The sequence below is a fragment of the Squalius cephalus genome (assembly GCF_949319135.1).
Source record: "Squalius cephalus genome assembly, chromosome: 13".
Classification (NCBI taxonomy): domain Eukaryota; kingdom Metazoa; phylum Chordata; class Actinopteri; order Cypriniformes; family Leuciscidae; genus Squalius; species Squalius cephalus.
In genome coordinates this window covers 7,277,850-7,305,264 of record NC_137134.1, presented here as the reverse complement: position 1 = coordinate 7,305,264, position 27,415 = coordinate 7,277,850, and the positions used below count along the sequence as shown (strand labels likewise).

The window sequence follows — 27,415 nt, the reverse complement described above, 5'->3', positions numbered from 1 at the left end:
ATGAAAATCCACCCCACAATCTTTAAAGAAAAATCTCATCCACAATCTCCAAAACGACTGTGATTGGTCTATCCCGAACAGCGCTGAGCAAAGTAACAGTTACCACGTGACATCGTTGATCGCGTAGCGCTGATTGTTTAAAAAGTATACTGGGAAATTTTAATTTGGACCGCGAAACGTGGATAATATAATATTAGTAATAATTATTTGTTATAATTAAATATGCTGTGAACGATTTCAGCCGTTTTCCCAATAACGACACGCCCTCTCTACAACGCCCCGCCCTTACAATGAAACCCAGTCCAATCCAATATCAGAGCTCATAATGATTGACAGGCAAAGCGTTTTCTGATTGGCTAAAACTAAGCCCCGCCTTTTGTGTAATCGACCGTTACATACGCCTCGTCATTCTACTCAATTATTCCGTTTCTTTTCTTCAGGACGAAACTCACGGGCGAATATACAGTCTATATAGGCAGCGCACTTGTGTTTTAAGACACTGCCTGTCCTTGCTCTTCATTTACACTCATCAGCGCAGTCCACTCGCTAATTCTGGAGGAACTACACCTATTAAAAATCATTTCTAGCGCTTCACGTCCAACTGACCCGAGCATATCAGGCGTAATCGCTCATATGTGGAGGACATTTGGGGATTCTTGAGTGATTTGAGCAGAAGTTTGAGCTGTTATTGGTTTTACAGGAGCTAATGTTAGCCTGCTAGCTCTTAATCTGTTTATTAACCTCATCAAATCAACATGAAGATCACTGTGGATTTTGAGGAATGTCTCAAGGACTCACCTAGATTCAGGTGAGAAAGACCTTTAAATGTATACTCATTTAATATTCATGATTGGTTGTTTTGTGTGTGTGTGTTTTTTTTTTTATGTATTTGTGACTTGGTGAACTTCAGATTTAATCTATAAAATACAACGTAAACATACACTTAAAGAGTAACGTTTAACGTATTGATTTAGATTGGTGATATTTTATGCTGTCAATGGCTGATTTGATCAAACATGTCTTGGGTGTCTCAGATTTGGTCTTGTATATTATTTGAGTTGACACTCATGAAGTGGACAGACAACTTAAACATTAACATATTCACATATTTACATAATGCAATGAAATTCACGACTTATCAGCCTTTGCACTTTGAGCAAGACATTTAAAGAGACAGTTCAACCAAAATCAAAAATGAATATGATGAATTAAAATGAATAACAATAATTTATTCACTTTCAAGTTGCTCAAGTTGCTCAAAACCTTTTTCTTTTCTTTTGTGGGAAACAAAAAGATAAGTTTAGCAGAATGTTTAATGTCTTTCCCCCCCCCCCCCATCTAATAAAAGCGGGTGGGGACTGGAGCTGTCAAGGTCTAAAAATGACAAAAAGCACATAAGAAACAGTCCATATAACTAGTGTACCATCACAAAAGTATGATACGGTGTTTCAGAAGACTTGAAATATAGTACACAAGTTATATCGGCAACTTTTGATACTTTTATTGTGCTTTTTTTGTTGTTTTTCATAATTTGACGGCCTTGGGAGTCTTTATTCACTGCCATTGTATGGAAAAGAGCCATTGTGAACATACTTTGGAAAGACATGACGTTAAGAAAAACAGTATGTAATTTTATCCTCTATTCCAGAAACACTAAACCTGTTTCAGGAGAACTCGGCTTAATGACTAAAGCTAATTACGAAACCATTGAAGTCCTGATATCTACTCTCTCTGTAAGCGTAATTTCTGCTTTCTGTCTCCTCATCCCCTCCTCCTCTCTCATAACAACATCCTCTCAGAAACAAGGAGCAGATGTTCGTGAGGAAAAACATGGAAAACGTTCGACATTTTTAATGTCTGCATTTCTGGCACAGTTTAAGCTGTAAGGGTTTGAAACCACTAGCCGGTTGCTGTGAATGATCCTTATTCTTACGCATAGAAGTTCATCAATCAATGATGTTTACATGCTCGCCAATGTGAAACCTGACTGATCTCTGACTGAAATGGTTTCTCTATTAAAGATAGTGATCATACAGGAGAAAATCCCCAAAGTTATGAATTATTATAACACTGACTGCATCATTTTCATGGTTTAAAAGTGATAATATAGCTATATCTTCTCCTATCCATGATCTGAAGGTTATCTTGCAGGACAGGGGTCATTATTTCTCACAGTACACTTGCACATTTATAGACGAGGTGTTGTTTTGTTTTTAGCAGATGCATTTCACTTCAGCATTGCAACTTCTCTTTTCATCTCGGGCCGAATAAGCCGCTTGTGTAGCGCCGCGATAAACCACTCAACTTGCGAAGCACATACATATCTTTAATTGTAAGCTAGGCTAGATGTGGCTTCGATTGCTTGAAGAACAGATTTAAAGACACATGGATTGGCTCAGATGTGTGTTTTAGCGATCTCAAGGCATCGTAACTATAGTTAGCGGTGTTTGTAAAGGCAACAGATGTGTGCTATTGGTTTTCTAAGCAGATTTGCAATTTTACGTGGTGGATAATGCGGGAAAACTACTATATGATACTCTAATCTGCAGATATAGAGACTTGTGGGTGGACTCTTTAGACTTGAATCAACTATAAAACAGTGAATTCATAAAACTCTAGTAGGAACTGCATACAAACACTTAAAATGGCAGGGTGGTAAAACTCCTAATCATAAATAACATTTATTATATCTTTGGAAAAAAGGTTAATGAGCATTGAAGCAGTCTTGTTAAAAGATTATGCAAATAGAGAAGACAAGGATAAATAGGTAGACCTCAATAAATCTCTTACAATATTACATAATTTGACCTTTTTGTGAAAAGACAATGTTGGTTTAGGTTGTAAAACGTCATGTGGTACAACTATATATTGATATTGTGGCCTTATATTATATATAATATATGTAATAATTATATATAATACTCTTTTTCTCCTATTTCCTGAAAAGTAGCAGTTTCGGACGTAAGAGGTTTTCACCCAACACTGTTTTTCCAAACCACATGAAACCGACATTTCCCTCAACATTTCCCTCTTTATCTTGGACATGTTATTTGTCGATGTCACTGTAGTGTTGTTAGTGTTGTGAATGACCAGCGCCGTTTAGAGTTTACAAGGTGCTGATTTTCTTTCTTTATCTTAATTTTTGTAAAGAGTTGGCAAGGATTTGCCGACAAAATTCCCTCCATGTAATCTCATTACGTGGCGTTATTGGTTTTCTAAAAACAATCTGAGGTTTACCTCATTGGGAACTCCCCTCCCCCTCTGTTTCATCCCAGATTGTTTCCCAACAATTGCAGGAAGAGTTCCACAACAGAGGGGCCGGCCCGAGCGTCACAGCGTGAGATATATACAGCCTTACAGCCGCTCGACTCTTACAGGTTCATCCCAGTGAGGGATTTCTAATGATTTCCCAATTTTAGAGCTTTCCCATGTTCCCCAGAGACTGGCGTTGAGCCAACTAAAGACTCGTCTGGAGATCCTTCATTACCTCTTGGTTGAAAGACAGCGTTCCCATTCTAAACATCTCTGAAGGTGGCCTTGATTCCTCCATTGAGTCCAGCTGGATAAACACTCCCTCATCCACTCTTTCGGAATAGCCGTGCGTTTTATGATGAATGTAGAGAGGTCTGATGTGGTTTCCTGCTCCTGGGTTGTTTAGTCCTCTACATTGGCTCTTGGTCTTTGATGTTGGTTCTTTTATTAATGCGGTTGCACATCACTGATGAGGATATCCAGACAACAAACAATCCCATGATACCCATCACGAACTGGAAAAATCAAAAGAAACTTTACTTTTCACAAAATAAATGAAGCTTGTTTTAGGGCCACTGAGATGTTTTGCTCTGTGATATACTGTAACTTTTTTTTGTTTTGTTAAAATGCTATGCTAAATTGTCAAAACAATGCAGGAAAACCATTATCCAGAGTTTTACGATTTTCATTTCATGACATTATAACTAATGGAAGACTGTAATATGGATAACTACTTAATTTAAAATATGATAAAAGTATGTTGTTTGAGGAAATTATTATTGACTCTCACTATGAGGCAAAACCAATCTAAACACAATATATCAGATAATTTGTCCTTTATATGACAAGGCAAGTTGTAAAATATCGTGACTCCCCTAAAACAATGATATTTATGAACTAGACATGTCAATTTTCTTTTATGAAAATGTGGGTGGAAAGATTTTTAGGTGGCAAATTTTGAAGGAAGAAAATTAATAATGATGCTTCGCCTCGCAAGATCTACTAATTAAAAACAAATATTATATATATCTTATATACCTAAAACCACCCATATTATTGGTTTCTAGCCAAATAATCAAAATCAAAACCAATAAAAAGGGGATTAGGGATCAGATTATGATTGAAATCAATTGTTTTCTTCCCATTTTTTCACTTCTAATTTCTGTTTGTATCCCTTGTTGTGGAAATGTCTTTTAAAGTATAGCAGCATCAGTTTCTTCAGTTCAATTTGGGACTCATTTAAGATTCTTAAGAAGTTACTTTTTTTGGACGGTTTTGTTGGTGTCGTGGCATTTGTTGGGCGATGGGATAACATCTGGGCAGGTAGTTAATCATGATGGAGCCAGATGTTTGATGTGTGATTGAATGGGACCGTTTCTGCCGCACCTTCCCCCTCTCATTACTCACACAGTCTCTGGATCGGCTCCAGGTTTCAGTCTATGAGGCAATGGCCTAGATTTCATTAGCAGCAGCCCACTTCCCCTGTGTCAGCACTTTCCCAACAGGCTGCTCCAGCCACAGTTGTTTTGGGAAAATCTCTAGGACGAAAACAAGGAGCAGACGTTCTGTCAGGAAGATGTGCTTCAGAATTGTTACTCTACGGATGAACTATAACCAAGAGCTCTTTATCATTACAAGATAACGCAGAGTTACAGGAAGACAACTGTTTAAAATAGATCGCATACACAAGTCATGGTGTCTTAGTTTAGGTCGTGTGTGTGGGATTATAAAGAACCGAGGTGAAGTTCTGGGGCCTTGTGTGTAAAATCTTAAAATAATATTGTGTGGGTTTTGTTCTAAGTTTTCCACCTTATAAATTGTAGATACCCTACCTTAGTGACGTTCGCATTTAATGGAAGATTTTATGTCCTATCATGTGTGCTTCCAGAAATAACCAACTTACATTATGTATTGTTTGCCTAAATTACCAACATTTCCACGCATTTTAAGCCAAGTTGACTGGGAAAAATGTCCCAATTATCCTGAATTAACCTAAAAGATCAGTCATATTCCAAAATTAATTTGTGTCCATTTAGGTTTCAAAACATTGCTAAAATATAATGGCATAACTAGTACGTAGTTATATATTTATTATTAATTAAATTAAATATATGTAGTTAATGTATTTTGAATAATATTAGGGATTCACTAATATTGGCTGATTTTGATGAGCCGATAATTTTCATGTTATGACTTATGGCTGATAATTAAATTATTTTGTTTTATCTAAATCAATTGAAAATCAAACGCTAAAAACTAGATTAAATCATTTTAAATGCTAAAAGGGAATTTAGGCATGGTAACATTATAATGTACACTACCATCACATATACAGTAAAACAGTAATATTGTGAAATATTATTCCTTCAGAAATCATTCACATAAGCTCCCTTAATTCAACTTTGAAAATAGGAGAAATGCACAATTAAATATCCAATATCGTCCGATAAAGATAATTATAATAAAAAAAAAAAGAAACTAAAATGTCTGATAACTGATAATGTTACACTTATATTGTGCATTTGAAGCTATATGATCATAATGTGTAAGGGATGGATAAAAAACAAATATTGCATCACAATAAGTGTAATTGTGATTGTCAAAACATTTGGTAACTAAATAGAATTTTATGAAGTTTAGTGACAACATGTTACAATGTTTACATTGTACAATGACTGGTAGGATACCGTTTTTATTATTGCTTGACAAAAAGTTCACGATTTTAATTCCATTCTTGTGATTTGATTCCGATTTTGATTCAATATTGACTAATTTGGATACATGTTTATTTTAAATTTTATTAAAAAAAATAATCTCACCTAATGCTGTAAACATAGAGGGCCCAATCTGCTGGTATTATTAAAGGTTAAAAATAACAAATTAAATTAAATATAATGCAGTTTTTGTTATAATAACAATTATTTAAAGACATAAGTAAAAATATAATAAATATGTAATATAGTGCTCAGCAAAATCTCCTCTCTAGCTATTATTTCTATTCAGTTAACATGCTATGGTCATTAAATGTCTTTCCTGAGGTAAATGTAACGTTATGTGACATAATTGTTCTCCTGCTGTTATATTGACCTCTTTCCGTGGTTGAAAAACACTAATTGGTCGATATTATGTATACTTTCGGTAAGTTGTACTGCATCTTTAAATAAAAAAGTACCAGATGATCGGTTCATGTGCACTTGAACTGAGGCGCTCAGCGATCTGTCACGTCACATTTACAAGCGCCAAACGTATTTTTTGTCTGAATTTCGTAATAAAATTGACGAAATCTAAGAGCTGAGAATTAGTTTAATATTAAAAGTACCTCTTTGCTCCGCAATTTTTCTGTGCGTGAGAAAATGGATGTGTGGCGTGAGAGCGTGTGAAAAGTGTCAATTGCGTGAGTCTCACGCTCAATGCGTGAGAGTTGGCAGCCCTGCTACCTCATGTCTCAAAGCACATAACAATACAATACAAATGAACATAAACAATGTACAGAGCTCTTACTCGTACCACCTGACTGCTGCAGATTTATTTCGGCATTGATAGCGTTGGCATTGAAACGCATAAATCCGAGTCTGAGGGCGTGGACAGCTCCGGCTGGAGCGCCACGGGTTGCCATCTCATAATCACAGTTACACATGGCGTGAGCGCTGCGTAAACACGTTGTTCTGGGTCTGTTTGTTTGTGCTGCTCAGTGACTGGCGTCTGTCTACAGCTCTGCACAGCCTCAAGAAACACACCGATGATACACATGTTGACCGGCAGGAAGGATATCGGCCCGAATGCAATGAGTGGAAGAACATTTATTGTTCCTGAGACTTCCACATATGATATATGTGTATTTATATGATATACAATATTATTGATTGCTATCAGGATGTGAAGAGAGTTTCAATCATTATAACAAAAAAAGTGTTTATGAGAAACGATCGCCATGGGTTCTTGCGTAACTCTTCATTGACGTCACACCTAGTCTTGAAGTGCCATTTTTAAAATGAGATTTGACAATCATGATCTGAAAGTGGTTGTGGAAGTTCATCAGACCGCACTCATGAACATGTGCCTCTGTTCCTCTTATTGGGAACCAGTCTTATTTGGTAATCAGTTGTGAGAGGTATTTTGTAAAATGATTTCTCTAAAAATATACATATTAAGGACGCAAATTGTTGACGGTCTCCTCCTTCTACTGACGATCAGCATCCAGGACCTGGACTACACATTTCAGAGATGTTTTTCTCTAAGGCATGTCTTCCTCGTGCTTATTCAGGAATTTAGATTGACTGAAACATCTCGGCAATGAAGTCACATGGAAATGTGGACAGAAAAACAGGAGTGAAACCGCACAGATCATGTCTTCTCGCAGTTTTGCTGTGGTCGTGACAAAATGATGCCGAGCCAACTTTATACAATATAGCGCTTTATTCAAAGCAGCTGCACACTAATAAACAGGAAAGGACAACAATAAATAATGTAAACTTCATCAAATATTACACAAATTCTGCTGTAAAGCAGCTCAAGTCAGTTCAGTGTAGTGTAACTTGTATAACTTTGATCTAAACCTTGAAAAATATTGATATCCGATACCATTTTCGATATCATGGGGGAATATACATCCAGCTCAACAGTAAACACAAACGACAAGCTAACAGGCTAGCATAATGCTAACGACACTGTGTGCTAGTTATAGCAGTTTAAATAAGAAAGCAAGCAATGTCAGATTAATTTAATAGATAATATCAGATATATAATAATAATGAGGTTGTATTCAGCTATTTAAACAGCGAAGAGCTGGTTAAAAAAGAGATTGAAAACAAAGCTAGAGTTTCAGTTGCAGACAGGAACCAGAAGAAGCTGTTTTAGATCAAACTAGAGCTGAGTGTTCATTGAAGTGAGGCATATTGCATTCATTTATTGGCTAATCAACAGAATCTGACTGTTTCCTTTTGCTGGTGTCCATTTTGTTTTCAAGCTATGTCTAGGGATCATATTTTACACTATTGTAGCTTTTAGTGTGGTCCTGAAGGTCACTTATAGTGTTAGTCATGGGCTGTTGTGCTTCTGTACCTATTCAAAGCAGCTGCACACTAATGAACAGGAAAGGAAAACAATAAATTACACAATTTGGAGACAATTCAGCCTGGCCTGTGTCATTTCTTCTGTGACTGAAGTTTTTTTTTGTGTCCTCGACAGGGCGACGATCGAGGAGGTGGAGGGAGACGTCTGTGAGCTGGAGTCCAAACTAGACAAGGTATTTCTCAGAGCAGTGGTCCGCTGAGGCCAGGGTGTAGAGAACACGGCCTGCGGTTCCTACTGAGCTTTGTTGGGAACCTCTTGTGAAAATGCTGTGCGACGGTACGAGGACCACATCGGAATTTATAGAATTATTCCAAACTTTATATTCATGCAGTGTAACATTCTGAGTGAGACTTTCCACTTTTGCACTCAAACTGACGTGAAGAAAAGCTGATGAACGGCACGATGTGAAAACATCTGTTCCAGTGTCCGGATATCAGTCTAGTGTGCAAGCTTGCTTCCGCCACAGATTAAAACATTTTAAAGAGTTTATATCTTACAATTCTGACTTTATAACACACAATTGCGACTTTATAACACACAATTGCGACTTTATAACACACAATTCTGACTTTATAACACACAATTCTGACTTAACACACAATTGAGACTTTATAACACACAATTCTGACTTTCTAACACAATTGAGACTTTATAACACGCAATTCTGACTTAACACACAATTGCGACTTTATATCACACAATTGTGACTTTTTAACACACAATTGTGACTTTTAACACACAATTGCGACTTTATAACACACAATTGCGACTTTATAACACACAATTCTGACTTTATAACACACAATTCTGACTTAACACACAATTGAGACTATAACACACAATTCTGACTTTCTAACACAATTGAGACTTTATATCACGCAATTCTGACTTTATAACACACAATTGCGACTTTATAACACACAATTCTGACTTTATAACGCGTAATTGCGACTTTATATCACACAATTCTGACTTTATAACACGCATTTGCGACTTTATAACACACAATTCTGACTTTATAACACATAATTCTGACTTTATAACACAATTGTGACTTTTTAACACACAATTGACTTTTTAACACACAATTGCGACTTTATATCACACAATTCTGACTTTATAACACACAATTGCGACTTTATAACACACAATTGTGACTTTTTAACACACAATTGCGACTTTATATCACACAATTCTGACTTTATAACACGCATTTGCGACTTTATAACACACAATTCTGACTTTATAACACACAATTGTGACTTTATAACACACAATTGTGACTTTATAACACGCAATTCTGACTTAACACACAATTGCGACTTTATATCACACAATTGCGACTTTTTAACACACAATTGTGACTTTATAACACACAATTGCGACTTTATAACACAATTCTGACTTTATAACACAATGCTGACTTTCACACAATTGCAACTTTATAACACACAATTCTGACTTTATAACGCGTAATTGCGACTTTATAACACACAATTCTGACTTTATAACACACAATTCTGAGTTTATAACAGACAATTGTGACTTTATAACACACAATTCTGACTTTATAACAGACAATTGTGACTTTATAACACACAATTCTGACTTTATAGCAGACAATTGTGACTTTATAACACACAATTCTGACTTTATAACACACAATTCTGACTTTATAACACACAATTGCGACTTTATAACACAATTCTGACTTTATAACACACAATTGCAACTTTATAACACACAATTCTGACTTTATAACACACAATTGCGACTTTATATCACACAATTCTGACTTTATAACACACAATTGCAACTTTATATCACACAATTCTGACTTTTTAACACACAATTGCGACTTTATATCACACAATTGCGACTTTATAACACACAATTGCGACTTTATATCGCCCAATTCTGACTTTATAACACACAATTGTGACTTTATCACACATTTACGACTATATCACAATTGCGACTTTATAACACGCAATTCTGACTTTTTAACACACGATTGCGACTTTTTAACACACAATTCTGACTTTATAACACACGATTGCGACTTTATAACACACAATTCTGACTTTATAACACACAATTGCGACTTTATAACACAATTCTGACTTTATAACACACAATTCTGACTTTATAACACACAATTGTGACTTTATCACACATTTACGACTATATCACAATTGCGACTTTATAACACGCAATTCTGACTTTTTAACACACGATTGCGACTTTTTAACACACAATTCTGACTTTATAACACACGATTGCGACTTTATAACACACAACTCTGACTTTATATCACAATTGCGACTTTATATCACGCAATTCTGACTTTATAACACACAATTCTGACTTTATAACACACAATTGCAACTTTATATCATGCAATTCTGAGATAAAAAGTCAGAATTGTGAAATAAAAAAGTCGCAATAACTTTTTTTTTTATTATTCTGTGGCGGAAACAAGCTTCCATAGTCTAGTGCTAGTTTGGATCTGAGGAAAACAGAAACATGTTAAACCCTAGTTTGAGCTGCGAGCCTGTAGTCCAGCTGTAGTCCCCGTCGAGTGCTGTAAAGCAGGAGTGAGCTGCTCGTTGTCGGGTCAGATGTCAGACCCACCCAGAGCCGTTGGGCCGCTCACTTCCTCTCTCTCTCTCTCTCTCTCTCTCTCTCTCTCTCTCTCTCTCTCTCTCTCTCTCTCTCTCTCTCTCTCTCTCTCTCTCTCTCTCTCTCTCTCTCTCTCTCTCTCTCTCTCTGAGGAAGGATATGAGCTCTGAAGGAGGAGCTGATGCTGAAGCTTGTCTTAAAGTCAACACTAATGTGTCTGCGCGTGTGACACGTGTAATAATTGAACGTCTGTCTGCATCAACGTCATCCATTAACAAACCTGGTGACAGCCAGGTGCTACTAGAAGCCACTAAACAAATGATTTAAAGTTATTAATTGTTAGTAGTTATTTTGATATTTTGACAACCAGCAATTTCTGTTTTATAGGTTTATCAACTGTAATCCGTACAAATTATACAAACACTGCCGTTCAAAAGTTTGGGATCGGTACAATTTTCAGTGTTTTTAAAATAAGTCTCTTCACTGTAAAAAAATATATGTTCAATAAGTTATGACAACATATGTTTTTACATTGCTTTAACTCATCAAAATAAGTTAAACAGTTTTAAACTTTTTTTATAAGTTATACAAGATCTTTTTAAATCAGTGTAATGTAAATTAAGTTGAATTGTTGATTGTCTTAAATATAAGGCAGCTATTTATTTATTTATTTTTTTTTATTTTTTATTTGATGAAATATGATGATTTGATGATCAATAAACGTTTAGTATTATTATTATTATCAATGTTGAAAACTGTTATGTACAATTTTTTTTCAGGATTCTTTGATCATTTGATGTTTTGTTGTTTTATTGTTACATTTGTTTTGGGTTTTTGTTGTTTTGCTTTGTGTTTTTGTCGTAATGTCTTATTGTGTTTTTGTTGTTACGTTGTCGTTGTTTAGTTTTTGTGTCATGTTTTTATTTTTATTTTTATTTTTTACCAATAACAAGAAAGTACAAAAAATAAATAAAGCACCAACCACTTCATTCTGGCTTGTTTTATCGTTTGCCAGGAAAAAGTCTAGCAAATCCCAAATAACTTTAATCATATATTTATCATATTTATATATTTCTATACTATAAATGTGTATTTATATTTCATATTCATTTTTACATATATATTCAAATATCAATGTATGTATTTGTTTCTCCTCCGTGTGTAGCTGGTGAAGCTCTGCATCGGGATGATAGATGCTGGAAAGGCGTACAACACGGCCAACAAGCAGTTTGTGAACGGGATTCAGGAGTTGGCACAGCAGTCCACCAAAGATGTTGTCATTGAGGTGAGTGCGTGACGGCCAATCAGTGGCTTTCAGAGTCAGAAACACACGCAGCCGGGCGCATGAACGTGTCCCCGGAGCAAACGCCTCGAGAGTTGACCGGCCCTGCAGTTTAAAGACTGCGCTTTCGTTACGGATCATTCTGAAAGCATTCTTAGTTTGAGTTCACATAAACACTTTGGCTACAAGCCAGCATTCCTGGTCTCTGCATATCTACTTTCCTGCTTCTTTGAAATGTCCATTGTGAACGATCCGTTGTACGATAAAAACATACCAGTGTATTTCCTTGTATATGCATCTGGCGCAGGTAAATACCAGTGTGTGTGTGTGTGTGTGTTTAATACCTCTACAATTCCACCACTAAGGGTCAACAAACCTCCACCAACATGTACAAGATATTCATGAAATGCATCTTTTTTTAATTTTCTGTTTATGTATATATATTGAAAAAATACAGATATGTTCAAATTATATAACATTCATACATCATTAAAGTATTTGTTGTACTGCTTTTATACTTTTTAATGTAAAACATGAAATACAAAAAGTCAAATTGAGAACTTCTAGGGAAAATATGGCGAATATGATGGTATTATGACTTCATTTTTAAGCTAAACTTTTGTTTTTTTATTTATTTACGTGCTTAATTTTGTTTTGTGTGACTTGCACACATTTCTGTGTGATTCTGCGTGGTATTTGTGATGAATAACCCGAGTGTATCTCTGATTTCTCCACAGTCCAGTCTCACCACGTTTGCAGAGAATCTTCAAGAGATGATCAACTACCACACAGTAAGAGAATCTGGGACAAAAGCGTCTGCACTATTGCATTATTGTTCATGACTTCTTCTTTTCTAATCCCCCCCCCCCCCCCCCCCCCCCCATCATTTTCGAAATGCGAAGCTTGAATGTGCTGAGATGAGGATTTTGACATCGGGAGAAATGACCACGTCATTATTTGACACGTTTCACTGTTGAACTTGTCAAGTATGAGCTTACTGTTTTTAGAAGTTAACTTTAATCTTCAAACTTATTAGGGGTTCAAGCATGAAATGCTAAAACCCTATTGTAATTGTAAGGATTTGTAAAACGCATCGTGCAGGACAAACCGTAAGGCCTAGAGACGTAAAACCTGGCCAGATGGTAGGCCTCAATTTGGGGACAACCTATCAGAGTATGACCCCGATTGGCCCATAGGTGGCGCTACAGCAACCAAAAGTACAAAATCGCTCATAACTCTTAGGCCGTTTGACCTAGACTCAAGTGTCTTACACCACTGTGATCCCTGGCTCAAGGCGGAAAAAATGGCTATCTCCAAATTCGATTTAGGCAGGAAAAATTTTCTGCTATGTCGCATTTTGTCCAAAACCTACTTTTGCGAACTAGTCCCTGGTTTTTCGCCCGATCAGAATCAGACTAGTCTAGGACAATTCTCTGGACTCTCTAGATCAATAATTATCAAAAAAAGTTTAACTTTGGCATTTGGGTGGCTTTAACAGGGTCATTTAGAAAAGGGGCATGACAAAATACACTCAAAAGCCTATAAATCCCAAAGGAAAACTCAGAACTTCACCAAAATTGATGAGCATATGTGTCAGAACATGGTGAGGAAGCATGCCGAGTTTCATGGAGATCGGACCAAAGGTGGCGCTATAACTGTCAAAAAGCCTTCATTCTTATTAGGGGTTCAAGCATGAAATGCTGAAACCCTTTTGTAATTGTAAGGATTTGTAAAACGCATCGTGCAGGCCAAACCGTAAGGCCTAGAGACTTGAAACCTGGCCAGATGGTGGCCTCAATTTGGGGACAACCTATCAGAGTATGACCCCGAATGGCCCATAGGTGGCGCTGCAGCAACCAAAAGTACAAAATCGCTCAATGTCCAAAACCTACTTTTGCGAACTAGTCCCTGGTTTTTCGCCTGATCGGAACCAGACCAGTCTTGGACAATTCTCTGGACTCTCTAGATCAATAATTATCCAAAAAAAAGTTGAACTTTTGCATTTGGGTGGCTTTAACAGGGTCATTTAGAAAAGGGGCGTGGCAAAATATACTAAAAGCCTATAAATCCGAAATGAAAACTCAGAACTTCCCAAAAATTGGTGAGCATATGTGTCATAACATCATTAACAAGCGTGCCAAATTTTATGGAGATCGGACGATAGGTGGAGCTATAACTGTTAATATAACTGAGCTATAACTGGTGTTTTCCATCTATTATGTCAGTGGTTACATGCTTGCTAAATAAAACTTAATAACTTTTGATGCTTTTGTGCTTAAAAACCTTAAAGGCCTTAATAGCTTGAACCCCGATAAATGCTGCTTGCAGCTTTAATTCTTCATTATTTTCACCTAAAACTGACCATAGAAGAAAGCGATTTATGCTAATGCTAATGCCTGCAACACCGCCCCTTGTGGCCACACTTCATATCCCGCTACTGTACATGTGAAATCAAACTTGTGCTGCTACAAATCGAGCTTGCGTTCGTGTTCGTGTGCGCCGGGTGTGTTTTGTGCCTTTTTAATTCCTATGATATAAAGGATGGTTCTGTGATCTTCATGGCTGGACAGTGCTGGCGTGTTTTAAACTGGGACTCAGTGAGTCAGTGTGGAAGTCTGTGGTGAGGTCAGCTGACTTGTGGTTAAAGTCCTCATGAGTTTGAACTAGCACATGATCTTTCACAAATGCATCCATCACACACTTGATCCCGTTGGCACTGGCTTCGAATGTCTAAACACACACAGTTTATGACTTTAAAGTTGAAATATGTCAAAAATATGTGATAAAAGCATACTTTGAATTGGTTTCTCATGGTGCTTTACCTACATTATGTACTAACATATATGACTTTATTTTTAGAGAATTTATTTTGGGAAATGGGCTTGTAGTTCATACAGTATATTAAATATTGATGTGACGATAGCAGTTGCTTTGATATTAACGTGCTACGAAATATTTGGTTTTCTTTGTAATTAACTGAATGTGTTATGCAAAAACAACAAACACATGATTAATTGTTTGTAATTATTAATTATTTTTTTAACATTATTTCATCATTTAATGCCAAAATGTATGATATATTTAAATTATAAAGCATTGCCGTATTTGTTGTACTGCCATTATGTGTCTAAAAAAAATACATGTTATATTACAGATACATAAAGAAAATAAGGTGGTTTGTTATGAAAATAATGTCAGGCTTAATTGTTTTATGGTGATTTATTATCTCATTTTGTATTTTTTGCAGATTTTATTTGACCAAGCACAGCGATCAATCAAATCTCAACTCCTGGCGTTTGTGCGAGAGTGAGTATCACAAAGATAAACCGTTGTTGTATCAATTTACTTGATTCTGATCTCTTAATCATTACTTTAGTTATTAATATTTGAAGTTTTATATTAGCTAATATGACTAATATGGGTTTTTGCATGCATCACCAATGGCCAACATATCGGTTTATCGCTAATTTATTTGGAAAAATGAATGTAGTCCACGTCACATGGATGTTTTATAAAGTTTCAGGCCAGAGACCATGTAAAAAGTTATTTATGAAATTACTACTTTTATTCAACAAGGACTAAATTGATCAAAAGTCTTTTACATTGTTACAAAAAGATTTTGTCAAATAAATGCTGATTTTAAACTTTCTATTGATCAAATAATCCTTAAAAAAAAATATTCAACATTGATAATAATAGTAATAATAAATGTTTCTTGATCATCAAATCCTCATATTAGAGTGATTTCTGAAGGATCATGTGACACTGAAGACTGGAGTAATGATGATGGAAATACAGCTTTGATCTCAGGAATAAATTAGAGTTTTACATATGTTCTCATAGAAAACCGCTATTTTAAATTGTAAAATATTTCTTTTGATTAAAAAATGTATTGTATTTTTACTCAAATAAATGCAGCCTTGGGGAGCAGAAGAGGCTTCCTTTAAAGGGGACATATCATGCTAAATGCACTTTTTTAGCCCTTAAATGCATTTTGTTGTATATTTGGAGTGTTTAGAAGTACAGAAAAGATGAAATTATTCTCTTCAGGTGCTTCGTTGATATCTTTATATTCTGTTTTGGTCATATTTTTCAACCTGTTCCGATTTTTCTGTTATCTATGACGTTTTTTGAACTATCACGTCACAGTATTTGCAGCGGAACTGCCAAATAAGGACATTGACTTCCGGCCCAACACTTCGAGCAATCCGCCATTATTATTTCTCGCTGCAATTTTGTAGTCCAAGCTAAAGGATGCAGAAGTTATGAGAGGGTAAGTTAAAATGTTCGGTTGTTGGATGTAGTAACCCACACGCTTTATTACACCGTCTAATGTTGATGAACTGCCGCGCTTGTGGCGCATGTTTGACTGAAAGAACGAGCAGAGAGAGAGAGACCCGGTCGCGTGCGCTCACTCTCTCTCTCTTCGGAGCCGGGCGAAAGTGTAAACAAGACATCACCGTCTTCAAACTAGACGCTGTCTTGCTCTCTCTCCCTCGCACATAATAATCAAAATAAATCGACACGGTGGTAAAAGGTCGGAAGACCAAAGTTTCATGTGTAACAGTTAAATACACACACCATTGCGATACATCCATTTGAAGACGTTGTTCTGCAGGTTCGTCGTCTTCATTTTCATCTCGCTCCGGCTCCGACTCTGGCTCGAACATGTAAGGCTGGCTGCACAAGTCTTCCGTTGTTGATATTTTGTTAATAACGTGTGAATAAAAAGTTTATGTGCCGCTAGATAATCCTATCTCTGCTATCAGACTACAAAAATGGCCGAACGGGGTGGAGTTGAACCTCTGCAACCTGGAGAGGGGGCGGGGTATGAAGTGTCTCAATTGTATTTAAAGAGACCGCACCAAAACGAGTTGCTTTCAGACGCACGTCAGAAAAGGGGTAGAAAGGGGGCTTGTGGAGCTATAATAATGAGGAATTCAGACCCAAGCATTGCAGTTCCGCTTTATATAGAATACAAATGTATGATTTATATGTAAAAAGGAACAATTTAAAAGCATGATATGTCTCCTTTAAAACATCCTGAGCCCAAACTTTGAGGCGTCCACAACAGACCTTTATAGAGCGATGCTAGTCTCTAAACTTCTACATCTGCCAAACCGAGTCCAAACACAGAGCCGTTCTTCTCGTCTCGGTTTATAGTTTGTGCTGGCACAGTGTCAGCGATCGCTGAGTGCACATTTAAGGACTGGTATTGCTGTGCGCAGGGACCTTCGGAAGTTTAAAGAGGCTAAGAAACAGTTTGACAAAGTGAGCGAGGAGAAAGACGCAGCGCTGTCCAAAAATGCCCAGGCGCCCCGGAACAAGCAGCACGAGGTGGAGGAGGCCACCAACATCCTCAACGCCACGCGCAAGTGCTTCCGGCACATCGTCCTGGACTACGTGCTGCAGGTGACTAACACACACACACACACACACACACACACACACACACACACACACACACACACACACACACACACACACACACACACACACACACACACACCTATCACATTAATGAGAGACAGCTGTGTTCTGTGGTCGTCGTAGTGTTGCACTGCCTTTATGCTGATGGATTACATGTGTTACAGTGCAATATACTACTGTATATCATTTATCTACTGTTTTTAACAGGTTACATTTTTTTTATGTAAAACAAATGAAATACAAAAAAGTTTACAGAAATATTCATATTTTATTTATTTATTAGTTTTTAGGTCTGCTTTTTTGTTTTGTTTTATCAGACTTTTTTAAGCTAAACTTTTTAAATTAAATTTAATTTAGTTTTAGTTTTGTTTCTGTTTATAGGTAAACATTTTTGCTTTGTTTATGTTTAGTATCTACCACTTTTCAAAGCACAACAGACTTTGACAAAATTCAAAATGAGAACTTGGAGAATATGGGGAATTGTGAAAATGTCAGACTTAAATTTTAAAGCTAATATTTGTTTTGTTTTATTTTATTATTATTAAATTTTTTGTGTTTTTTTGTCAGACTTCATTTTTTTTAGCTACACTTTTTACAATTTTATTTAATTTATTTACTTCATTTTTTTTTGTTTTTAGGTAAACATTTTTTGCCTTTAGTTTTTTGTTTTGTGTGGTGTTTTGTTTTGTGTGTTTTGTTTTTAGTTTTGTGTGTTTTGTTTTATTTTGTGTGTTTTATTTTTATTTTTGTGTGTTTTGTGTTTTGTTTTTAGTTTTGTGTGTTTTGTTTTTAGTTTTGTGTGTTTTATTTTGTGTGTTTTGTTTTTAGTTTTGTGTTTTGTTTTAAGTTTTGTGTGTTTTATTTTGTGTGTTTTGTTTTATTTTGTGTGTTTTGTTTTTAGTTTTGTTTTTAGTTTTGTGTGTTTAGTTTTTTGTTTTTAGGTTTGTTTTGTTTTTAGTTTTGTGTGTTTTGTTTTAAGTTTTGTGTGTTTTATTTTGTGTTTTGTTTTGTGTATTGCTTTGTTTTGTTTTTTGATTTCACTTTATTTTGACGGTCCCTTTAACACATTCTGTTGACTATAAGTGAGTTGCTCCTACATGTCCACTAACTCTCATTAGAGTGTTAGTAGAGTATTAGTAGACTGGTACGGTTAGGTCTAGAATAAGTTGACATGTACATGTAGTTGCAAAGTTACTTAAAGTCAACCGAATGTGTTAAAGGGACCATCAAAATAAAGTGAAACCTGTTTTGTGTGTTGTTTTGTACCAGCTGCTTTTCAAAGCAAACAGACTCATGAGTTTTGTCTGGTGGACAATAAGACTTTATACATAATTATATACCATATTTTCTGCTCATGTTTACTGGCCTAGTTGTTAATTTTTTGTTAAATTCTGGAAAGTTCTTTTTGTAGTCTTGAATCTTTGCTGCCCCTGTATAAACTCCTCTAATTCCCTCCACCTTTGTACACATTCTTGTGCCATTACATCATAGTCACAAAACAAACACATAAATATCATATTAATAATACAGATTTACTGGAGATAATAGTGTGTATGGGTTTGCGATATGCAGTGTTTGAAAGAGAGGGAAACTTTGGCTAATGTCACATAGCACAGCTGTTCTCTGATTGCACTTCCTGTGTTCTGCAGTGGCCGCACAAGCTCAGGTTAATCGAGTCCCCTTCACAGGGTCACTTGAGTGACCGTAACTCAATTACCGTAGGCTGACCTTTCTCCGAGAACGATGTGCATCCGCCTGGAAACTGCAGTCAATCCCTCCAGTGAGTCAGTCGTGAGCGAGGGCTTTTAATGGGCTCGTTCTCAGTGTGAAGTGGCGTTGAAGGCAAGAGCGCCACCTGGTGGCACAGAGAGAGATCGGCTGATTTCTGTTGAGAAAGAATGAAGGATGTGCAGTTTAGGACTTCAGGAAGCAGATGTCTTACATTTGATAGTAATGTGTCATTATTGAAGCTATAGTTGTTGCCGGTGTTCACTTTTACAGCTTTTGGTATTGTTTGTCATGTAATATTTATTATTTTTGCCGTGACCGAATTGCATATATTGTAGTCACTAAATATTTCAGAGTAAAACATATATATATATATATAATGTATATGTTTATATGAAAAAATTCTAAAAGACAAAATCAAAAACATCCCACTTTATATTAAGTGGCTTTAAGTACTATGTACTTACATTGAAATTAATAATTTAATACAATGTACTTATTGTGTAACTCCATGTTTTTACATTGTACTTACATTTTAAAAAATCCTGCATGTAATTACAGCTGTAATTTAATTTATGTAATTACATTTGTAATTACACAGTTGACCCTTCCCTTACACCTTAAACCTACCCAATCCACCACACCTGTCCCTAACCTTACCCGTATCACACCTCAATAGCAGCAAAAGTGTTTTACAATACAACATGAACACAATAAGTACATTGTACTTATTTTTTGATGTAAGTACATAGTACTTAACGCCACTTAATATAAAGTGGGACAAAAACATCTTTGTCTGTAATTTTGTTGACGATATTACCACTTCCCTTCTGTGGGAAATCCCAGATTCTTTTGGTGACCTCATGTCCTTATTGTTTTACTTTTGCTTTGAAATCTTAATGATGCCAATAAAAACTACCTATTTATTAAGTAGGGAATTTTTATGTAACACTTTATTTTAATGTGACGTAGTTACACGTTCCTACAGGTACTTACTATAGTGTTAACAGTAAATGATGCATAATTACAAGTAGCTAACCTTAAACCAAACCCTAACCGTAACTCTATAATAAGTATATGTAGTTAATTAATATTACAAAGTACTTATTTGAGTAAGTACAATGTAACTATGGCACAGTAAAATAAAGTATAACCTTTATTTCTGTATTTCTGTATTTCAGATTAATGTGCTCCAGTCGAAGAGGCGTTCAGAAATCCTCAAATCGGTAAAGTATTCCCACTCGTGATGTGTCCTTCAGATGATCGTGTGTGAGCTGTTGCTGAAACTCTTGTGTGTTGCACAGATGCTGTCGTTCATGTACGCCCACCTGACCTTCTTCCATCAGGGATATGATCTGTTCAGTGAACTACAACCCCTCATGAAACACCTGACTGGACAGGTACATCATACGTCTGTCTATCGGTCTGTCTCTGTACTGTACATACATATTATCCATACTAAACATACATACATATACATACTATACATACATACTATACATACTATCCATACATACCTATACATGCATACCTATACATACTATACATATATACTATACATACCTATACATACTATACATACATACCTATACATACTATACATACATACCTATACATACTATACATACATACCTATACATACTATACATACTATCCAGACATACTTACATACATACTATACATACTATCCATACATACATACATACTATACATACATACTATACATACTATCCATACATACATACATACATACTATACATACTATACATACTATCCAGACATACTTACATACATACTATACATACTATCCATACATACATACATACTATACATACATACTATACATACTATCCATACATACATACATACATACTATACATACTATACATACTATCCAGACAAACATGCCTATCCATACATGCCTATACATACATACCTATACATACATACCTATACATACATACCTATACATACAATCCAAACATACCTATACATACATACCTATACATACTATACATACTATCCAGACATACCTATACATACTATCCAGACATACCTATACATACATACCTATACATACTATCCAGACATACCTATACATACATACATACCTATACATACATACCTATACATACTATCCAAACATACCTATACATACATACCTATACATACTATCCATACTATCCATACATACCTACATACTATCCATACTATCTATCTATTTTTAGCATGTGCCAACAGATAGTGGTCATATAATTTGTCTCGACATAAAAGCGGAAGCTCGATTTCTGCATCAAACCACTGTTTTCATTTTCACCCCGGTGTGATGAGGAGCGCGTGAATCCTTGTTTCCTGTGGGCAGGAATGAGACGGGCTTCTGAAGATGTGTGATTGGCTGCTGTTACACAGGGCTCGCACTGGAAACAGGAACTTAAACTGGGTGATTTAAAGGGTTTTCCCTGTCTGGGAGTTAAATTGAGTCTCTATGAGGCAGTTTAGATCAGTGTGGACATGAATTACACAGCACAAGGTTATCAGGATTAGTGTCGGACATCATGAAGCTCGAGAGCGTGGAGCGCTTCTGTCGAGAGGTTTGGAGGAGCTGCTCGCAGGTTTGTGTGTCTGGATATTTTCATTTCAGTTTAGACACATCTGCTCATTTTCAGGTATTTTTCACTTTCTATGAAATGACACAAATGGAAGTATGGGAATTATATAATGACCCAAAATATTGAAAACAAAAAGTAAACCACATATAAACATGACAAAATGTTGTGTTTTGTAAGTGTCAGTGAGTATTTTTATGATTTGTTGATGCTGTACTGAAATATGAAAATCTGGAGTTATTATGTACATTTACAATATGCATTTTCATAATGAAAAAATAGCATTATCGTAGTATAACTCTGAGTCACGTTGTTTCAGTGCAGCTCATGGTTGATTCATGCTCACAGGATTTGTCAGGTGGTCAGTCTTTGTCAAACACCTATCGAGAGTGGAAACTTTATGACTGCGACGGAGAAAAACATTTCCCATCTGATATTATCTGCCCGCCTCTTTCCTGGCGGATCAAAACAAAGCGCTCGAGCAGAATACAGCGCGTGACGTGGGCCCATGCGTGATACAGGGTGACGGATGATCGCTTGCTGTATCTGAGCAGATAAAGAGTGCTAAGATCCCTTTATAGTTCACTTCCTTTCATCAACTTCCCCTATAGAAAAGACAAATAATGATGTTTTCTAAAGCAGTTAAGCTTAGGGTTAGTTATTTGAACCCTTAAACTTTGCTAGTTCCTAAATGTTGACGACCAGTTTTAGCATGTACAAATTGTAGCAAGTAACCTCTTCATCAGATCCTTCACCCTCAGATTAATTATAAAATTGATTAAAATAAGCAAGACAAATAATTATAATTCTTCATGCTTCCTACTCTTTTTAATCACTGAATTTAAGTCTTTTCCAGTCATTCGTGATCTACTGGGTAACGATTTTTAGAGCTTAACATAATTCTAAAAATGTACATTAATTATAAATATGTCTTTGGAGTTTACATGTCTAGAAACCACACTTTTAAAATTAGACGTCCTCATACTGTATATCCAAGTTTTCCAAGAATTCTGGTTATTCAAAAGAAACAAACAGTTGTTGAGAGAATGAATTAAAATAAGAAAAATCTGTTTTTAGTTGTTTTAAACCATTTTAAATCATGAGGCCCTCTGGTTGAGAACCGAATAAATAAATAAATATATATATAAATAAATATATATACAGTGGGGAGAACAAGTATTTGATACACTGCCGATTTTTCAGGTTTTCCCACTTACAAAGCCTGTAGACGTCTGTAATTTTTATCATAGGTACTCTTCAACTGTGAGTGACGGAATCTAAAACAAAAATCCAGAAAATCACATTGTATGATTTTTAAGTAATTAATTTGCATTTTATTGCATGACATAAGTATTTGATCACCTACCAACCAGTAAGAATTCCGGCTCTCATATATATATATATATATATATATATATACTCACCTAAAGGATTATTAGGAACACCTGTTCAATTTCTCATTTATGCAATTATCTAATCAACCAATCACATGGCAGTTGCTTCAATGCATTTAGGGGTGTGGTCCTGGTCAAGACAATCTCCTGAACTCCAAACTGAATGTCAGAATGGGAAAGAAAGGTGATTTAAGCAATTTTGAGCGTGGCATGGTTGTTGGTGCCAGACGGGCCGGTCTGAGTATTTCACAGTCTGCTCAGTTACTGGGATTTTCACGCACAACCATTTCTAGGGTTTACAAAGAATGGTGTGAAAAGGGAAAAACATGGGCCAATGGGCCGACTGATTCAAGCTGATAGAAGAGCAACTTTAACTGAAATAACCACTCGTTACAACCGAAGTATGCAGCAAAGCATTTGTGAAGCCACAACACGCACAACCTTGAGGCGGATGGGCTACAACAGCAGAAGACCCCACCGGGTACCACTCATCTCCACTACAAATAGGAAAAAGAGGCTACAATTTGCACAAGCTCACTAAAATTGGACAGTTGAAGACTGGAAAAATGTTGCCTGGTCTGATGAGTCTCGATTTCTGTTGAGACATTCAGATGGTAGAGTCAGAATTTGGCGTAAACAGAATGAGAACATGGATCCATCATGCCTTGTTACCACTGTGCAGGCTGGTGGTGGTGGTGTAATGGTGTGGGGGATGTTTTCTTGGCACACTTTAGGCCCCTTAGTGCCAATTGGGCATCGTTTAAATGCCACGGCCTACCTGAGCATTGTTTCTGACCATGTCCATCCCTTTATGACCACCATGTACCCATCCTCTGATGGCTACTTCCAGCAGGATAATGCACCATGTCACAAAGCTCGAATCATTTCAAATTGGTTTCTTGAACATGACAATGAGTTCACTGTACTAAAATGGCCCCCACAGTCACCAGATCTCAACCCAATAGAGCATCTTTGGGATGTGGTGGAACGGGAGCTTCGTGCCCTGGATGTGCATCCCACAAATCTCCATCAACTGCAAGATGCTATCCTATCAATATGGGCCAACATTTCTAAAGAATGCTTTCAGCACCTTGTTGAATCAATGCCACGTAGAATTAAGGCAGTTCTGAAGGCGAAAGGGGGTCAAACACAGTATTAGTATGGTGTTCCTAATAATCCTTTAGGTGAGTGTATATATATACATACAGTATCTCCAAAAACCTTTTTAGTTTTCATCCGTGGTTCTCAACCTGGTGAAATATTAATAAAATTGTTTGCAATTATATAGCATGTAAATATTGGCTGGCGAGGTTTATTTGTGGCAGGCGAGCAGGTCACTGAATTGGCTAGTTGTTTTATTTCCATAAATTTCACATTTATTGGATTTCTTAATACTTTTCTACACACTATTTGATCTTCTGGGGATCTGATGAGGTAGTTGAATAGGAAGTGAATGGTAAAAATAAATAAACTGTGAAATCAGTCTGAAATCACACACATCAGTTGTAGAGGTAATAATAGTAGTGTCCAATAATATATTAAAGACCTCTAATTTGATAGAACGATCCATAGTTTTGAAGAACAGTGCAGTGGAATATTCCCTTTGGAGTCACTGAGCGTAGATTTGGCCATTGGAAAGTTTATAAATGTTGAATTGGTTAGGCAGTGTGTAGTGGTGGTGAAGCAGTGCATTATGTTCCATCATCATCTTAGAATATGGGGAAATAATGAGGCAAGAGTGGTTTTCCATGCAGATGTAGGAAACCAGACCATCTTTAAACCACATGACTTTGTGTTTAAAGTGGCTTCTCATTGGCAGCCATGCATTTAATTCCAGTTTTATAAAGTTCAGTACCGTTGTGTGAAGGCGGTGTCTCACTCTGTGTCTTGAAAATATTTTGTTTAACACATGAGAACATTATTGCCTTATTAAATGTTTTTAATCGAGCAGAATGTTTAAAATGGACCTGCTTCATAGGTCGACTCCTCATTTTTCTTCCTGTTTTAACACATATGAATATTTGTCTTTCAGCTGGATCAGCTGATGATGGATTCGGCCAAAGAGAGGAAGGATATGGAGACGAAACACTCGACTATTCAACAGAAGGTACAAGAGCTTCTCCAAACACTTGAACATTAATGATCCTCAAATCTCACACAAAACACAGGGCCAATCAGAAAATAGTTGTTCGACTAATGAGAACAAGCAACAAAATCATGTTGTTGATGCTTTGTGAGACGGAACATCCTTCTCTTCTTTCTTTGGGATTTGACCTTTAGAAATGGTTTAAAGTATGCAAAGCAAAGCTTTTGCCTGATATCCTGTCCTCGGGTGTATGAATAAACACTCAAAGTAATAAAGCTGCTGTTATTACAGTAGAGCTGTTTATCTTTCGGTATTACCACGGGCATGATGGGAGATTTGAACTGAATCCTCACACATGGCATGCGCAAGTGCATTCTGGGTAGTGCATGGGTCATCAGGATATCAAAATCTCAATACCAATTCCACTGAAATTTCATTATTCCTCTACCAGTTTCATTACCAGAGCAATTTAAAAACTTTTTGCCACTGGAAGTCCCTCATAAAATTTTCGCAAAAAAAAAGTCTTGCCGCATGGATTTTGATATTGGGTTCAGTTTTCGCCACATTGGCCTTTAGAAGTGACTTGGTTTGGAGTTTCATGCTTCTCTACAGTATTGACAGAGGACCTACTTTTCTTGTGAACTTTTTACCAAAATTTTGCTAATGTGACTGCGCCTTAAGATGCACTAAGCTAAATTAAAGTGTATCAGAATTGAAAAAAAGAAGAAAAATGCCATTTTTTTAATGTCTATATTTTTTTAATATTGTATCCGGAGTTACGTCATTTACGACCTGAAGGCGCTTCATGAATTGAAGGCTCTTATGTTCATCTATCATGCCATATTGCTCATGCCACAATCCAGCTTGACCTTGATCTCATGTCAAGTGTGACTCGATCTCTCTATATTTGTTTTCCTCCTCTCTCTCTCTCTCTATATCCGCTGTATCAGCAGTTGTTAACGTGCTCTCTCTTCTTTTCTGACTGCTCATATGAGGCCACACTGCAGGTGAGTCTGTCCCTTCTGAATGCTGCATGAATCACATTACCTGCGTTAATTATGGTCATTAGACACGTGGTTTCACTTCAGTAGCTCATGTTATCAAATACAAGTATTGCTATTTTATCCATTTTTTAAATGTAATTCTAATTCAAAAATATTTTAGAGATTTGTTTCAGACAATTTATGACAAAAAGGATCATGAGCACTCTAGCAACCACATAGCATCATGCTAATCTCCATCAAGAACACCCTAGCAACTGTGTTTAATAATTTAATGATAGAGCTGTCAATAGACTAAGATTTTAGTCGCGATTAATCACACTCATTTGAGCGATTAGTCGCGATTAATCACACTCATTTGAGCGATTAGTCGCGATTAATCGCATACTTCTCTTGGAACTAAGCATACATCATTTATCTTGTTTAACGCGTTTATTTTGTCATTATCTGCTATATCCAGCAAGATCAGATTAAAACATTACAGAACAAAACTTTCTAGAATTCAGTGTATAGTATATGTACAGTTCAACAGCAAAGCGCTTGTTTACGCTTTAGACATGTCAAGTTGTGATACTGAACTGGACCACATGGAGACGCGCCCCCCCCCCCCCCCCCCCCAAACCAACCATCAGCCTTGACCTGACTACATACACACAGTATACGGATCCATTCAGAGTTACTAAACACAGCAACACACACATGACAGATCAAACCATTATCCTGAATGTGTGTGGAACCAACCTGAAATATGTCACATGGTTGGTTTGTGCATCAGTAATAACGGACTTGCGCGTGCTTACTGTACGACTCCTGTAAGTCACTGCATCGACTTTACCTTGATTTCAATCCTCACTCATCAAAACTTTACTAGCGAGACGCTGTTTTGCTTTATCCAGCAGAGCAATGTAGTGTGCGTATCTTCTGGCCATACAGCGGTGTGT

General features: G+C 36.4%; 1 protein-coding gene across 8 annotated transcripts in view; it reads left to right on the top strand.

The window, feature by feature from the left end:
* The first annotated feature begins 418 nt into the window (after positions 1-418).
* LOC307169531 (arf-GAP with coiled-coil, ANK repeat and PH domain-containing protein 2-like) overlaps positions 419-27,415 on the top strand; it is a 43,567-nt gene continuing 16,570 nt past the window's right edge. For 3 of the 8 annotated variants that reach the window (XR_013823156.1, XR_013823157.1, XM_079890232.1), the window contains exons 1-10: positions 419-808; positions 8,440-8,497; positions 12,113-12,232; positions 12,967-13,020; positions 15,477-15,535; positions 17,458-17,641; positions 20,569-20,613; positions 20,692-20,787; positions 25,420-25,494; positions 26,427-26,480. Coding sequence is in view for 4 of the 8 variants with exons in the window: in XM_079890232.1 (XP_079746358.1) it covers positions 756-808; positions 8,440-8,497; positions 12,113-12,232; positions 12,967-13,020; positions 15,477-15,535; positions 17,458-17,641; positions 20,569-20,613; positions 20,692-20,787; positions 25,420-25,494; positions 26,427-26,480 (798 nt within the window). In the remaining 4 variants the exon portion in view is untranslated. The remainder of the gene's footprint in view (positions 809-8,439; positions 8,498-12,112; positions 12,233-12,966; positions 13,021-15,476; positions 15,536-17,457; positions 17,642-20,568; positions 20,614-20,691; positions 20,788-25,419; positions 25,495-26,426; positions 26,481-27,415) is intronic. The other 5 variants (XR_013823155.1, XM_079890233.1, XR_013823154.1 and 2 more) reach the window with 5 other exon arrangements.